Here is an 18,555-nt window from a genome sequence, read left to right on the forward strand (position 1 = left end):
GTGAACTGATCAGCACGCGAGAAGCAAACGGAGGACAAACGTGGAGGAGATATTATGCATCAGCTAACTTACTTATTTATAACCGCCCCTGACGTTAATTATTACAGAAGACCGCCACGACACTGATATCATAACTCAAACCTTGCAAAGGACTTATGTGCGTTAGATTTTGTCTGTGGTTAAATCTGCAACCTGACCTCAAGTTCTCCCCATAAGGAGTGACTAATAGCCTTCAGGTGGGACCTGTCTACACAGAGACCAGTGACCAGGGGTCAGCTCGGTGCTAATGTACCTACATGCAACCTTGAGATGTAGGTCAGATGTTCTCCTAGGAAGCGCCTGGATTTGATGGAGCATGACTAAAGAGATTATGTTTAGCCTAACACCAGCAGGAAACATTCAGCCAGAATGCCCACAACAGCGTGTGTGTGTGTGTGTGTGTGTGTGTGTGTGTGTGTGTGTGTGTGTGTGTGTGTGTGTGTGTGTGTGTGTGTGTGTGTGTGTGTGTGTGTGTTGTTTGTATGTGTGCACGTACAGCAGGTTAAAGGGGTGGATATGTACAAATGACGCTTCTCAGCGTCCTGTGCTGTTATGCAATGTTCCTGTGTGAGAGTGCTTTTTAATCTCCCTCTTGGGGTAATGAGCAGCGGTGCAAAAGGAAGCCTCAATTTGTTCTGCTCCTAGGGGCATGAAATACAAAAAAGCTAATGAAAATGGAGGGCCAGCAAATGGTGTTAGCTCACTGCAGCCCAGAGAATCTCCACGAAGAAGGGCTTCAAATTACCCTGGACCTCTGGTGGTCCTTTTAGTGGAAGCCTGAGAATGCATTTGAACCTTCCCATTCATTTGAATGTGTCCCCTATGTTGGCTGTCTTTGAACTGTGAACGTGGCTAACGCAGCAGGTTTCTGGCATTCACACATGTAGAAGTGACGACTGAAATCTCTTTAAAACACAATCAAACCTATACAGTCAGGACCAGGATTATACATCCAACTCAGAAGGTTTGAAAAAAGGTTGTTTTCTTAGGGGAGTCTGGGTGATTTAATGGGGGAAAAACACATCTCTGGCTAAACAGGGTGCTCCAATGAACACAATTGCCAGTGTTCACGGGTGGGAAGCTGTCATGGGAGTGTGTCATTGTCGCTGTACGACACCTACTGGTCGGCCGTAGTGGGAGGTCTTGGGGAGATGGCATTCGTCGGAACAGGATCTGAAGGTCCGGAGGTCACTTGCCTGGAATGCCTTGTGTGGGACGAAGAGAGTGTGGATATCTGACGTGGGAGATGAACGGTTCGTGAGAGGTGGCTATTCGTGGCTACTGTGGAATCAGTACCGCTGTACGGGGCTGAGACATGGACACTCACAGCACAGCGGCAAAAGTGGACCTCTACAGAGGCCTTCCACGGGTCACGGGACAAGATTAGAGAGAGAAGGATAAGGCTGGCAGGGCACTGCATCAGGCACCCGTAACTGGCTGCGGGAACATTGACACTGTTGGAGCCAAGGCGCATGCTAGGAGGGGAAAGAGGCGCATGCATCACCTACGTCAGTGGTGTGTTCTACTGTGTTACGCTATATATGTAGGATGACGTGCAGATTTTTTGGGGAAAAAGGCATAGCCCTCTACTAACCATCAGTGGTGTAAAGTAACTATTTACTCAAGTACAGTACATTTTTAATCTACAAGCCTGTAGATCTGCTATTTCTGAAAAATCTTGACAATTGTGCAAATCTTTGAATGTACATATTTTTTTAAAGCGAACATTTTAAACTCCGATATTTGCTTCTGGGGGTCCCTGGAACTAAATATTTTCAGATGGGGGTCCGCGGCCAAATACTAATAACATAATTTTGGGTCCCCTTGACATGAAAAAGTTGGAGCACCACTGATATAGCAACATATACTGTTAGGATTTATATATATTTTTTAGATTAAGTATTTGGCCGTGGACCCGCATCTCAAAATTGTGTCCCCCCCCGCCCCAGAAACAAAGATTTGGTACATATTTATATTATATATTTCAAAAATAGCAGATCTACAAGCTCATGCGTTCTCGGATTGAATGGGTTAACAGTAGTTTTAGTTGATTACTGATTACATTTTAGCGTGCCTTCAGATCAGGAAGCAGGCCGCATTTTACCCAATCAAATGTGGTGGATACATTTTGTATTGTATTTAATTTTTTTCATTTTCCCCAAAAAATATTAAAAATAAATTAAAAAAGTAATTGAAAAAACACGGCCCCCTCACGCATTAGGAGAGGACAGGATTAGTCACCAGAACCAAGGACGAGTGTTTTTGATGAATCTAACATGGTTAAAATGAAGTTTGAAGTTACAATGGGTTTGTATAGGAAGGTGTCTGATAAAATGAATATCAGATATCTAAATACTGAATCAAGCAACTTATAAACTGTCTGGGGGGCTCACAAAGGCCTGAGTAGACGATAAAATGACCAAAAGTTTTTTTGAAAGTGAAATATCCCTTTAAGGCATTAAGAGGTTCCCCATTTTGCACTCGCATGAAAGCTTTGTATTAATTGTCCATGATTTGTACATATCATTTTAAGATCAAATCTATAAAAGAGATTTAATTGACCAGATTATCCGGTTATAAAAAGGAGACAGCTGCTACTTAATTAACAACTCTCTTTCATTGGCTGAAGATAAAATGTGTTGTTTCTGCCTCCAGGAGAGAGGAACTCCTGTCACAACAGTAAGCCATCATTTCTATTGATCCTGAAATAGATCATGGAAATTTCATGGGATTAAATAGATACACGAAACATATAATAACCAATTTCAAGGCAATGTGAAAGCCCATGGGACAGTGGGACTGTGATCTTCTATCATGTTGGATCAATAAAGCATGTGTGTGTGTGTGTGTGTGTGTGTGTGTGTGTGTGTGTGTGTGCGTGTGTGTGTGTGTGCGTGTGCGTGTGCGTGTGCATGTGTGTGTGTGTGTGCGTGTGTGTGACAAAGACACACGTAACAACAGTCAGACTGCGTGAGCTGTGCTTTGAAGAGAATAGCGTAGATTGTACCCTGTGGAATCACAGCGATATGTGGAATCACAGAGAACACAGGCTCTCTGCTTCTGCGGAGCCTCATTAAAACTTAATTCAAACTATTGAGTTTGCAACACATTTCCCTCATTTTATTTCGTGGAAAGGGGAACTTGGTTATGTTGAAAATAATTTTCCTCAACCAAACGTTTCTGTGCTAACATACATTATGTACGATTGATTGGGTCATCGTTCACTTCAGTGAAATGAAGCAATTAAGAACAAGGATTTCATGAAGCATATTAACACATCCACCGCCAAGGGCTAATCTCATAATGTACTCACCAGTGCCAAGGTTTTATTGTTGTTTTTTGTTTTTTTCAGGTCGCCATAGGCCCCGTTAAAATCCTTTAGATTGCCCGATCCACTGTTTGTAAACAACGGGCACATGTCCTGGTGTCTACTCGTCGAGACCGCGTGTCAAACGGAGCCGCCGTGTTTGAGTTCTGATCGTTTATGTTAACATGGGAAATGCGAGGATGAAAAACTACATGTCCTGTACAGGTTTTACAGGGCTTTTTGTGTACGACTTATAATGGAGGCAGACGGGAAACAAAAAACGTGATCGCACTTCCGGTCGATTTCGGGTGGTGTTACACTGAAAATGGTCCCCCTGGAAAATTGAAAAAAAAAAAAATCGAAAAAAAGGAAAAAGCACCACAGCCCGTAGGCTACGGGATCGGCGCTTAACCGTTGGATTTAACGGCCCGTAGAACTACGGGCCCGGCGGTCAATGTGTTAAGGGTTGGGAGTTGAGTTGGCGTAGTGCAGAATGCAGATCCAGAGCCTTTATTAGAGAGTTGCGTCACCTCGAGGGCAGAAAACAGCGGCGGTCACGTGGTTCATGTAAACTCGGAATAGTGAAAAACGCTCGCTCCAGTGCATTCCGTAAACTGGGGGCTTTGTCACTATTCACCCATAGAAGGCTGGCCCGATGAAGTGAACGGAGTTGACGCAACTCTCCTTATATGGCTCTGTGCAGATTTAGAATACCTCCTAAATCTTGCCATGTCCTTATGACTCATGACCTCAACTATTGGTCCATGGCAGCCAAACTGCCAGTACATGGTATGACTGTGAAAGAACATTGGTGTCTTGTTCCTCAAACCACAAGAAATAAAGAAATAAATCTCCACCAGGGGAGGTTGAGGTCTCCTAAACACAATTTAACTGTACTTCAGTCAAGTTAACAGCTTTAACACTGAATTTTAGTTTGGTAAGACCCCTGCTCATCACGGACAGTGGGCGTGCAATAAATCCCACTGCTATTATAATAGTACATGGCTTGGTTGAATGCTCGATTCTGGATTGGTCAATCACTGCATAATTCATTGATAAGCTATTTCTACTGTTCTGCTCATTCCCTACAGGTAGGGGGATGATTCCTTACCCTAAGTGAAGGACTTCAAGTATCTCAGGGTCCTGTTCATGAGTAAAGGGAGGAGGGAGAGCGAGATAAGCCGGAGAATCTGAGCAGGAGGAGTAGTACCGCTTTTGCTGTATACCTCACCATTGTGATGAAAAGAGAGCTGAGTCAGAAAGCAAAGTCTACCTACCAGGCAGTCTGGCTTCTGATCTCACCAAAGGTCATAAAATGTGGGTCTTGACTGAAAGTACGAGATCGTGGATACAAGTGGCAGAAACTTGTTTTCTCAGGAGGATGGCTGGCATCTCCCTAAGGGATAAGGTGAGAAGCTCAGTCATCCGTGAGAGACTCGGAGTAGAGCCGCTGCTCTACTCCTCCCTAGGGAGGTTTTCCAGGTATGCCCAGATGGGAAGAGGCCATGGGCTTACAAAGGATCAGGTGGGGTGAATACATCTCCCTGCTGGCCTCAGGATCCACCAGTTATAGAGCTGGCTAACGTGGCCAGGGAAAGGTAAGTCTGGGATTCTCTCCTGGAACTACCGCGTCCACAACTTGACTTGAAAAAGATGGTTGGATGGATGGATGTTTTTTTACTGTCCACGCTCCAACAGAACTGTTTCCAAAAGTGTAAACCAAAGCTGTGCGAGTGCAGTGTCATGATGATCAGTGTTGCAAAGCCAGGATACAAATGGCTACAATTCTGTGAAGCTTCAACTCATTTTTCTGGGAACGTTTATTGAGAATGCCTCAATAAAACATCCCTCCAGGGAGGTGACATTTCATAACAACAATGACACTCCTACTCTCAAACTCAATTATTATTCCTCTAACATCCAAGGTGCTCAACATATTTCACAGTGGATAGTGATGTAGGATGCTGGGTATTGGCCGATACGCCAATACCCCCCCTCATACCAACACTGATAACATCGGTGCAATCAGCGGCTCACGGCAGTCAAACACCTTTGTGAGACTGAGGTGGAGATGTTGGTGTTGGGTCGAGGACACATGTTGACAGAAATCTCCTTCAATAACGATCTCTCTCTAAACTGTTCAATTACAGCCTCTTTTTATCTTAATGTGCTGCAGGGAATACGCTCCCAGCAGCGATCTCCATTTGCTGCAAATCTGTGTGTGTGTGTGTGGGGGGGGAGACGACGACTCAGGATTAGTACTACCTGCGCACGAACCAAGTTAGGTTCTGAGAACCTTATATGAAATGGAGCCGTAGCGTGTAGAACCTTCCATTACGGTTGTGGTCAAGTCATCCAGTTGATATGACAATACCAATTTGAATGTATCGCAAGTTCACAAGTACAGGCAAGTAGAATTATTGAGAAGCAGCCTTGGTCTTGGTTGGTCATTATAATCCCGCTCCCAACTCCTGTCTTAAGTGTTTCCAGCAAAGAGTTGGTGCAAAGAGTTGGTGCCGCTGTGCAGTTCTCCTGGCTTAGAGCTGTCAAAACATAAAAACTGGTTTGAGATTAGGCACTGCTCTGAACTGGCCCTCAAACTTTGCTTTGGTGGAAATGGAGTGTGAGGATAAGAAGTGGTCTTGGCTCTGATTTGGGGGTCCTGTGGTTCAAAGTCCCCCATGGGAAGGATCAATCATCTCTGTCTACTCAGTAATTAGTGATTAACGGTGGACGAACACCTGTTTGATTTACTCTCTCAGAGCTGCCAGCGGTGAATGTTGGTCATAGCCACAGTAAATCACCAACAAGTGCTAGAAAATAGGAGTGTATACGCTTGTGTGCGTGCATGTGTGTGTGTGTGTGCGTGTGTGCATGCACGTGTGTATGTTGCATTGGGCTTGTTCTTGCATGAAGACAAATGGCACAGGGGTTAGCTTAGCCAGCTACACAAACCTCTGACCACACTCTGTTCTCTATCATTCTCCATCACTCTCTTTCTTCCTCCACACACACACACACACACACACACACACACACACACACACACACACACACACACACACACACACACACACACACACACACACACACACACACACACACACACACACACACACACACACACACACACACACACACACACACACACACACACACTTCAGTATTACTGAGCTGGAAATGGTTGCACGGTCCAATGGCTTTGCCGCTGACATTTTGCAGTAGAGATAAGAGAGAGTTCCAGAATGTAAGGTGTTCAGCAGTCAGACTGATAGAGCTTCAAGCAGAGGACAGAATACACATTCATGTGGTTCTCCTGTGATACTCTTACAGGTCTGATGATAGGTGTAAACATTCCTGTTGAAGGAGACGTCTGACTCGGCTGTTAGAACGAAACAACCTACTGTTTATCTGAAGCCCTGAGGACAGCTTCACACACCGTCAAGTGCTTATATTCTCTTCATTGTTGTAATAGAAATGTTTATTTTTGCAAACTGTGGACATCAGACAATCCTTTTAAATGTATGCTGTTGGTGTTAAATAAGACTCTAAAGGTGTAAATGGTTCACATCAGGACATACAAATCCGTTATAATATCCACATAATTACATTTTCATTGTGAGGGATCAAACAGGATTTATAGATCAAATAGACCTCAGCTTTTAGTAACACATAGGTGAATCCTTTAATGTCCTAACCTGAAGAAATTAACAGAAATGGAAATTATCCTCCAGGTGAGTTTTGTTTTTATATGCTGCTGTTTTTTAATAAGCCTCAAATGTAGAAATTAGGTGAAAGTCAACAGAATAATGCAAATAAACTCCCTCAGTGTTGACACAATAAACACAGAGGTGTGTGTAAAAGATGAGAGGTACCTCCAGCATGGAAGCTGACATAGCAGCTGTTGGAGTCATCCTGAGGGACACCTCTGCATTAGTATGCAAGGCAGTCTGAGCTGAAACCTAATTGGACTAATTTTTATCATGGCCACCTTGTGGAAAACAACTAATGAAAAATTCCCTATCTCACTGCAATGAGTAAATAATAGAGGCACTTATGCTGCAGCATGCAGAGGCCATGAATCTCTTACAATCTCTGAATCTCTTGTGTGGGCGTGCGCACACACACAGAAATGTATTTTTATTGAAGCCAATTTTATTTTTGTGAAGATATCTGTTTTATTCCTGGTTGTGTGCCAGAGTCACACACTGAAAATAGCAGATCTACAAGCTCACAGATGTTACATGGCACCACGTTGTGAGCTTGTAGATCTGCTATTTTTGGAGTGCGACACTGCAACTAAGTATAACTCAGGCTCGAGGAGTTGTTGCGAACACGGAAGGAGGCGCGCCTCCGCCCAAGTGCAGCTTACTATGAAACCGTGCTCGGGTTGTGTGTGTGTGTGTGTGTGTGTGTGTGTGTGTGTGTGTGTGTCTGTGTCTCTGTGTGCGTGCACTGCCTGTGTGCAGCCGCCAGAATGCGCCAGAGTGCAGGAATGTAGACAGTGCTCTGATTAAAATGCACAACAGCCTGCAAAACACACACACACACACACACACACACACACACACACACACACACACACACACACACACACACACACACACACACACACACACACACACACACACACACACACACACACACACACACACACTGTTCTCTCCCCATCACGGTGAAATAACACGGATTACAAGTCCGTAAATACACAATATTTTCGAGCTGCGTTCGCTTCCAGCGTTTGCGCGTCTTACTTGTATGATATAACTGTGTGTGTACATATACAGTATTATGTGTGAACTTGTTTGATTGACTGTGTGTTTATGTATGTTTACTATGTACGTAGTAGACTGTATGTGTGTTAAATGTTCAGGGCAACAAACAATTGTTGGCCGGGAAACAAATCAACTGTATCTGATCAACAAACCAGAGTGGGTGAGGGAGGGGGTGGAGGCAGAGCTGTAGGGTGGAGGTAGAAGTGGAAGGTGGAGGTGGGGGTATAGAGGCACCCTCTGACTCCATGGGGTGGTGGTGGGGGAGGTTAAATGTTCAATAGTGAGTTGTTTATCCAGATTGCTAAAGCATGCTGACAGTTACTAAGGCTCGTTGAGCAGCTGTGGGGCTCCCAGCACTGCTAAGAAATATACACTCCTTCTGTTGCTCACTCTTCTGTTTGCTTGCTTAGAATTAATTCAAGTCTGCAATTTATATTCTCCATCCTCTCTCTCTCTCAAAAAAAAAATACACCACCGCAATCAAACCAAAGATTTTGACTGATTTGTCTCATTGTTGTACTGTATATTATACACTTATTGTAAGTCGCTTCACTTATTGTAAGTCGCTTTGGATAAAAGCGTCTGCCAAATGACTGTAATGTAATGTAATGTAATGTATATTATGAAGTTTTTCTTAAACAATTCATAGCACAGCTTTGAAAAGAAAAGCATTAGATACATTAGGTTTATTCAAGTGTACTGAGTAGATCCATTTGAACAACATTAGTGTTCCATGTAAGCAAGTAAGCAGTATGAGAATTTTGGAGCACAGTGAAAAATCCTCAGTGTTATATTAACACAGAGTTTACACTCAGGGTGTTACATTAACATTTAAGATCTTACTGTGAGCAATGAACGCAGGCAGGCGGACATTACTGCGTTGATCAAGTCGTGGAGGCTGGAGCACAAGTTAGATACTACCCAGGACACAATCTGGGAAATGATTAACCATAAAATCTGCAACCCAGAACTTATTTTAATGAATAAAATGCTATTTAATTAGTATTCGTATGTGTATCAAAGTATTCAAAGTGCCTACTGTTCACAGGATATTTAGGCTAACGACTGTATAGTGTAAGGGCCAGTGCATGTATAGTACAACAACCCTTGACTGCAGTACATACTGTATAGTGTCACTACTGCATAGCGATCACATGGATATACATCTGTGCCTGCTAAGCTACAGTTAGTTGCTAAAACTCAGAGGTGAGTTTTTAATGAGGTCCCTGGTGAGATTTCCATTTTTTTATGCAGACAAAAATAACTTTTGTGATTAACATGCACTAGAGAGAGTGTTGTGTTAAGTTCTGTGACATACATTATAATCTAAGTTATAATAAAGTTTTTATGTGCTTAATAAATCTTCTTTTAATTGTGTGTGGTTCAGAAAACATTAAAAGGTGTGTTGAGATGTGGAGATTATCTTGTTGATCAAAACCTTCTAAAATCTCATAAGCCTTTGTTTGCTACAAAACTACAATTAACAAAAAAAAAAAAAATCCCTGTACAGAGTGCTATTGCTGTACATATTATTCAATATGTAGAAAACAAAGGGAGGAGGTCTTCAGAGCACGTCGAGCTGGGAATACGCCACGGGGCAGACCAAGGACCAGAAGAGCAGTCACACACCCGTAGCCACGAGCAAAGCTAATTTATTGAGAAAGTGCGCTTCACGGTGTGCATGTGTCCGCCAAACTGGGTTACCTACCCAGGGCTCGTAAACTATGGCAACTAAGGCAGTCATAGCCAATTGGAATGGAATCTGACAAATCGGACTGATACATCGTGATTACATGGCTCCAGAGATAATTTGTGTGAGTTTTGGCAATTTTTTTTTTACTAGTGGTAGCAAAAACTGAAGTCTAGCTGGCACAAAAGGCCAGAGTCTATATGGGGAGTTGCGTCATGATCCAAAGAATCCAGGGAAAAAAGGATTTTGATTGTACAACATACGCTACTGTTGAAGCTGTATTATAGGCCAAAACGTGAAGTGGGCTCTTATAGCGCCACCATGAGGCTGATTAAAAAAATGTGGGTTGATTTTTCATAATTTCAATTCTGATTGGCTAAGATTGACGTCTAAAGTTTGCAGGAGTGGCTCGTTTTGAACAAAATTCTGCAAATCATCCGATTGCGGTGAAACTTTGCACGCACATTCGCACTACGTTGAGGAACAAATGCCACAAATTTTAATATTGCCCTATCATAGCGCCACCAGGAGGCCGATTTTTGCAAAACATTTTCTTTTATATTATTCCCAATTTTCCAAACATCACGCAAATCAAATCAACACATAATCTCTATAGTCAAGTGATCATGACGGATCCGTCCGATTTTTCATATTCCATCCTCATTGGCGAATTCCGAACATTGCTGGCCCACAATAACCTACCTGACCTGGCGGAGACCTGAGCTCCGAGGAGCACTTTTTCTAGTTTTTTTTATCAGTCTGCTCTACCCACAATGCACTGGGCCAGCCATCATTTACCAAATTATTCAAGGATGACAGCAGGCTGCCTATCTATGATGTGGCAGCCATCACTCATATCTATAACATCATCTAATTAAAAGACATCAGTCCTGCCAGACAGCTCTCTCACTGCTGGTTCAGGCAAATTGATTCCACCCCCTCCTCTAAATCTATGCACGGCAGGAGTGAATGAATAATGCATGTCCATTACAACTCTTATCTCCTGCAGTGACAAACAATGTGTCCATGCTTTGAATATTCCACAAAGATACCAGAGAGCTCCTTATTAATAAAGCAGCACGACAGGTGTTTTGGTTTTCACTGAGATCCATTTACTGCTGTTCTTTGCAAATACTGCACCGTAATCCAGGACTTACTGGATCAGTAGGATTTACTTTGTGACAGTTTACTTTTCAAGAGTGATTACAATATTTGCATACATTTCTGCAGGCACCCTTTTCAGATTATGGCCACTATAAACGGCAAAAATAAAAGGCTTCAGGCTGGATTCTGTGTGGCACCACACATCGGACACATAAGATAGTAATAAATATCAACAGAACTATCAACAGAGAAACACTCTCTTACCTGAAGTAAGTAAGCCTTGCCGAGCCATGAGGCCCATAAGGCAGGAGCCTATCTCCTGTTTCTGTAGCGTGAACCAGCTTGATGTACAACACACACTGGACATGAGGTTAGTATGTCACACTCACAGGGAGTTACCCCCAATCCAACAGTTGATGCTGAGTGCCAAGCAGGGAGGCATTCGGTCCCATTTTTTGGTATGACCCGGCCGGGGATTCAAACCCCGATCTCCCAGTCTCAGGGCGGACAATCTAACGACAAGGCCACCGAGGTGAATCTTATCTGAAGTAGCTTAGCTTTAAGGGACACTCTGGTTGATATTGTTGAGTTACACATCTCATAACACTGGAGACTTTTATAATTTCAAATACTCATTTTACTTTCAGCCTCATTCATTTCTACTTTATTAATCATATTCTATTTTATTCCATTTAATTTGTTAGTTAGTTAATTAGTTAGTTGGCCCTGAATTATCATTACTACTACGTACTATATAATACTAATATCACTGATTATTAACCCATTTTGGACGGAAACCCCTATTTGTAACTATACCTTTCAAGACGGGAAACCCTTTTGGGGTTCCTGTTGCTATGTACAGTATATAGCAACATACACTATTTGTCATTTTTGAATACATATTTGAAGTTTTTCAGAAAACTTAGGTCAGGATTTAGAAGGCGTTTTTAGAATCGGCCTCAGGTCTAAATGGGTTAAAACATATTCAGCAGTGCCACACTGGGATAAAAAGGAAAAGGGAGAAAGAGAGAGAGACACGGGTTAAGCAAATCCCAGAGCTTTCAGTCACATACAATTATCTAATTTAATTGTTCGCAGTTCAGCTCGACGTGGCTAAAAAATAAACAGTGAAAAGTGATGGGGGAGGTAGTTAGAGAGATTGGAGTCATATTACACTTTATTTGTCTGTTTTTACAGAAACAGAGGGCCTGCTGTGGGGGGGTAGGGGTAGGTGGGCAACTTAGGCGGTGGGTATTGACCAGAAGTTACAGAAGTGGACAAGTATCCCGAAGGTTGTCGGTTCGAGTTCCTGGCCAGATGGCATTAAAAACTGGCAAAATGACAAATGACTGACAAAGATCAGATGCCAGATCCTACCTTGTAGTATTTGAATTCATAAAGGAGTATTCTATCTACAGTATATCTATAATGCGTAGACTCTCTGTCATCATCGCCCCTCTGATAGTGAGCTGTAATTCCCTGAGCGTCCTTGCTGTGTAGATACTAAACCAAACACTCGCACTCTGCGCTGCTGATAAGACAAGCTCCAAGCTGGTCTTAAGTTGGAGCGAAGATATCATAGCGCTGGCACAATCAGTTTTAGCACCTAGCGCCGGCCACGGAAGATCTCTGTGTGACTAAAGTAAACGCAGAACACATACTTTGGAGGCAGCTACCCATCAAATCAGAAGTTAGAAAGGATACCTACATTTTCTCTACAATCCTAACAACTTGTTTCCTTAACTTTTGAGCCATCATTATGCTGTTTAATATTTCTTTAATCCCTTGTCTAGTCAGACACAGACTCCTTACAGAAGCTCATTTTTATCCATCTAGCAAACTGAACTAGAGAACACACTGTGCGCGTATACTTCAGCTGCCAACAGATTTGAGTTGTCAGTCAATAAACCATTGGCTAAATATCAAATAGTTTACCATTCTCTTAACCTATATGTCCTGTTCCTTAAAGTAGTAGGCTGTAACAATTTGAGAGTTCATAATGTTAAGGATGAGTGGGCTGCTATGCGCTGCAAAGTCAGCAATCTAAACTTAATTAGGCAGCATTGGCTTTTATGTAGCCCACAAGGTTCATACAGTTATGGCAGACACGACCAACACGTTGTTGTAGAGAGATGGAAGAGATGTGAAACAGAATAATTATTACAATGTAGCATGTTAATAAATAACTGCCATATACTGGAAGATCTTAGTATTCAAACTGGAGACTTGCTTAATTATGCTTAACAATGTTTAAATTAAAATATGAAATTGTGGAAAAAATTGTACTCTGACGACAATACACTTTATAATTCCTGTCTATGAATTGTATTATTAATTTCATTTCAGCTTCATTACATGTATTTTGAGTTGATTCATTATGCTCACATTGTTATGGATATGTTTGAATGGGGCGTTCTGTCAAAATATCTACAAAATATTTATATAAAATACAGTTAGTTGCAATTCTTTATTCTCTGACCAAGGAAATGCTTCATGGCATGTACATTAGACGGAAGTCGAAAGAAAGTCGAATGAGGGGAGCGAAATGGTGCAACAGTGCTGTACATTTAACATCACGGCCCCGCTAGCAACGGCGCACTAAGGATGTCCTTGTCGGTCAGTCGGTCATCTGTCCATCCATCCAACACTTTTCTTCCCCCAAAAATGTCCATTATCTACAGAATACTGGCTTGATTGCCATGGAATTTGCATGCTCCCCAGAGGATGTTCCTTTTGATGATTTTGCTGACCCACTAGCCTTTGCGCTAGCACCACCATTAGGCCCAGATATCCAATTGCATTAACAATATCTCAAAATCTGATGGTTAGATTCCAATGGATACTCTCTGAGGAAGAAACATTTCTAAATTATTTCAAAAATAAATGCTCTAAAGATCACAATGCATCATACTGCAGCGTGGTAAAGTGGTACCTTAAAGTGGTTAACAAAGTACAGTACTGATTCAGTCTTCCTCATGCATGCTTGAATGTTTCACCTGAAGGGGACTTGTGGCACCAGGGCTGGCTAGAGCAAAGGCCATGGGGTCAACAAAATCAGTACAGTTCATCCTGCAATCCGTATTTTACATTATGAGACATGTTTTGTGCAAAGTAAAAATTCTGATCTTGGTGGTTGTGCTAGAGGAAAGGTCATGGGGTTTTGTTAACTCATTCAGTGCCAATGACGTCTCAGACGTCACGTTTTTCATAAGCCCAGAGTGCAAATGACGTCGCAGACGTCATGACATTTTTTTAAAATATTTATTTATTTTATTATTATTTCTTTATTATTTTTTTGAAAAAAAATGTTCAGAACCTAAGATATGATGATTTGAAGATTTGCTGCTCCATTCACTTCTTGTTTAACTTCTTACTGAAAAAGGCTGTATCTTGGTTCCTAAGCACTTTTTCATTTACAATGTATTTTTGGCCTTGGCACAGGGGTGATAAAGCCAGAAATAAGTTTGGCACTGAATGAGTTAATATTTATGGCAACATGAAGGTTCTTTTTTTCTGCAAGGACTCACCAAAGGCTGAGTAGAATTCCTCCTTCGTCAGATGCTCATCATCATTCACATCGTTGTACTTCAACAGGTCAAACAGACTGCACTCCGTCAAGTCCTTAGACAAACCCTCCTGCTTCATGACCTTCAACACAGAAGCACATTGATGGAGAGTTACTCTTATTTGTCTTTTAACAACACATTCCCTGCCAAAAACGTAGATCTACGTTTTTGCAATCCAACAGTTCACTGCCAATGACGTAAATCTACGTTTTTTTATAAAAAATCACACCCAGTGTGAAGTGGGCGGTGTGGTCACAGTGGTCATCACAGTGATTGAAGTTAAATTAAAGAAAAGTAATATTGTGGACCAACCATTGTACACCCCTAACTTAAAAAACCCCATAAATGTGTTTTTTTTAAGTGCATAGTCCTATTTATAGGGCTATGCACATGTGTCATGTTTCACTAGCCAATCACAGTCCTGAATAGACTGTGATTGGCCAATCACGGTGCAGGGTTAGGGGGGTACACTGGTGGCCAATCACAGCGCAGGGTTGGGGGGGTGCAAATCTCAAACCTCACATATAGGGGCGGTTTCACCGCCCAAAAAAAAAAAAAAGATATATAATTTTTCGAAGATCTAGATTCCTATCCACTTCCTGGTTAACTTATTACTTAGTACAATTCTGTATCTCGGCTCCTGTGTACTTTTTGCCAGACCCAGGGGGTCGGCCTACAGGAGACTTTGTCGGTCGGTCGGTCGGTCGGTCTGTCCCTGTTTTCCTACCTGTCCCCTTGATTGGCCAAGCTTCGCGTGACGTAGTGCTCTGATCTTCAGATTTTTTTAGCTTTTTTACTATGTATTTTTGGCAAAACATGCTATTTTCAACTGGCTGCAATTATGGAACGGATTACCGCAATCGGATTATCTTTTTCCCGATTCCTACGAGACTCCTGTGTGTGTAATGAGGGGATCACCGTGAGGCCGGTGATTACGGAAAATATTTTGTGACTACTTAAAAAGGTTAGAAAAATCAAAAAAACCCTGGAGCTTCTAAAAAAACAGGTACATAGTACATGGCAGTGACACTTATTGTCTTTTTCATGTTCCTTTTTGTTTGACATCTTTGCCCATTGTGAATCGTATTCATAATGAAAAAGGTATAACTAGACATGTTCAAAATTGGTCTTAACCAAATGTGACAATGTACTGAAACAAAAAGAAAGAAAGAAGACAAAGTCAACACAGAGTTATGACAGAAAGATTCTACTTTGTAGAGTGTACTTATACCTCCACCAATGTCAGCTGCCTCTCCAGCTCCCCCATTTTGTTTGATAGGGCCAACAGAGTATAGGCCTATCATATTCATATTCATTCAGTATTATCCAATAGTAGAATCGCTTTTCTTGTACATCTACCTATAAAATGTTGTAAATCAAAACCTCCAAATAACACTACCTGCATATTAATGCTGTACAATTCCTAAACATGACAGCTTTGGAAAGTTGACAAGTTAAATAGTATTTTCATGAGTTCCATCTCACATACTACTGCTTACCTATCTCCAGGGGTTTTTGACCCTTTTACCAGTCATTAGATTTTTGGCTGCTTGTCTGGACTTGTTTAGCCTGCTTGAACTGCTCCCTGGTTTTGACCTCTGTCTGCTTCACCAGGTTTGCAAACCTTGTCCCTCCTGCTATTTGTTGAATAAATTAGTCGTTTGAACTTGCACTACCAGTGATTGTCTTCACTTGGATCCCACTCTTCCCTAACATATTGTAACAATACGCTTATAACTTGAGATATCCTGCTAGACAGTCAGACAAACAAACAGAATGGTGAAAACAGAACCCCCATCAAACTCTGTTGGCAAGGGTAAAAACAAATATAAAAGATAACCATAAAGAATCTCAGCCACCAAACTATCTGCTTTAGTACGACCTATAGGGTACTAACAGCTGAACTAAGCATAGAACTAAGCATGGATAGCCAATCAGGACTAAGGACTAATTCTAATGTGCAATAGTGAAGAAAATTGCATACAGAACGTCTGAAATAGGTTTTGTCTCAGTGCCTCACTGCTGTTACATCCATCCATCAATGTCGATCATCTGTCAGATGGCTGACCGCTTCAGACTGGTTTTGATTTATCCTCAGTGTCTCCTATACCCTGGATCAATCAGTACAGTACATTTCCTCTCCCTGATGACATGTCGAAATGTACAAGAACAATCATGAACATAATTGTTTATGTGTTGAAAACACCTCTAGAAGTGGGTGATGTGGAGATGTGACGTTTGTCCCAGATATTTTGGAGAACACATGGGAAACATGATCAGCTCGATGTTTGGTTTGGGTTAGAGTTTTGGATTACAGCAACATCTTTAATGTCGGGATTTGAAGATGGGTTATTTTGTTGAGTGTTTAGAATAACTTCATTCCATACACGCCTACACTGTACATTATCTGTGCCTTCGTTATGTCATGGGATTTCAGTGTCTCCTGAGAATATTGTACATACAGAAGCCCTCAGTCAACCCCCACACAAACTGAAATAACTAGAACAGGAAGATGATGGAGCAGGATGTGACAGAAGCTTGTTCTGGTTAAGTCCATCTTTTCACTGATCCCTTTTGTTTCTACTGTATGTGGATTCATGTGTTTTGATTCCCATTCCCATTCCCATTAAAAGTTATGACTTGTCCTTTAGCACCATAGTGGCTAGGAAGTGTTTCCAGTAGAAGTAGGCCTATGCCTATAGCCATTGCTTTGTATTTATCATTTTAATTACAATTTTATCTTGAGGTGAGGTGTTTACAGAATATGAGACCCTTGGACGTTTCTTATTTGTTTTCTGTCTGTTTTCTCTCTCCCTCTACTGTTGTACCATTTATAAGGACAATTTAATGAAAGTAGAACTATAATCTGCCCTCCCATCTGGACTAGCTGGCCCAGTCTCACAAAGAAAGCTGCTGAGGTTGTTTTTGTGGTGCAACCTGACTTTGAAATAACTTTGTATCAGAATGGCTGAATTGCATTTGCTCAGTCAGGTGTGTGTTTGTGTGTGTGCGCGTGAGTTTACTTTAAACTCCAAGTATTGAATCTAAACTTTATAATCCCCTTGATGTAATTTTCAAAGGGCAATACATTATCCAAAATCATTGAAAAAAAAAACTTGGTGGTTCAGCCTGTTTGTTTTTGATTCAACAGAACAGGTGGCCTCCGAGAAATTCACGAGTGAGTGCTCTTGGAATCAGTGACTTTATCCTTCAACTCTCTCTGAAATGTTTCATGACACGTCCTCACTCAGCACCCACAGAGTTGCAGTGCCTCTGGTTACAGTAGACCACAGCAGAAAGAGGATAAGTGATTAGAGAGTTGGCCATGGACAGACACACCAGCTGTTTAACCAGACCCCTTTGAGCTAAATGAACTGAGACATATCGCTGATGGAAAAAGGCCTGTAATGTATGTTTAGAAAGTAGCTTCTGCCAGTGCCAAATTATCACTCCATCTGAAAGGTATTGGAACATTAGCCAGTCAGTCGCACGGAAACCATCTTTTACAATTAATAGTTACTGTACAATGTTGTTGTATTTCCCCCCCATTCCAACTATGAAAGTACAGTATGGGTTTTCCATTTGGTTTTGTTCACAGCTCAGGTACAGGTCTGGTGTCAGGTCGGGTTCAGATGATACCAGACCCACTATTAGCAATAAACATTCAAATTGTCAGAAGAAACACAAAACTATTCATTTCAAGATTTTAAAGTAACTGTAATTAAATAAAAGTACTCTTTTTCATGCTTTAATATACTTAGAAATCATCATAACAGTTCAAGTATCTTATTATACACGATTATTAATGCTTAACTCTCTCTCTCTCTCTCTCTCTCTCTCTCTCTCTCTCTCTCTCTCTCTCTCTCTCTCTCTCTCTCTCTCTCTCTCTCTCTCTCTCTCTCTCTCTCTCTCTCTCTCTCTCTCTCTCTCTCTCTCTCTCTCTCTCTCTCTCTCTCTCTCTGGTCCTTATTATAGTAAGTTTTAGCCATTTCTTTGTCCTGCACTTGAACCCAATTTGGTTGGATGTGCATGCCAGTCCACCTTCATTCATTCTTGTGATTTTATTTTTTAAAT

At 41.6% G+C, this 18,555-nt stretch overlaps 1 protein-coding gene across 1 annotated transcript in view; it reads right to left on the minus strand.

The window, feature by feature from the left end:
* Positions 1 to 18,555, minus strand: part of fstl5 (follistatin-like 5) — a 173,355-nt gene that overhangs the window by 57,894 nt on the left and 96,906 nt on the right. Inside the window, exon 6 of the mRNA XM_080416855.1 lies at positions 14,443 to 14,563. Within this exon, the coding sequence (XP_080272981.1) occupies positions 14,443 to 14,563 (121 nt within the window). The remainder of the gene's footprint in view (positions 1 to 14,442; positions 14,564 to 18,555) is intronic.

This window comes from Gymnoscopelus braueri (assembly GCF_963280865.1).
Source record: "Gymnoscopelus braueri genome assembly, chromosome: 20".
In the NCBI taxonomy this organism is placed as follows: domain Eukaryota; kingdom Metazoa; phylum Chordata; class Actinopteri; order Myctophiformes; family Myctophidae; genus Gymnoscopelus; species Gymnoscopelus braueri.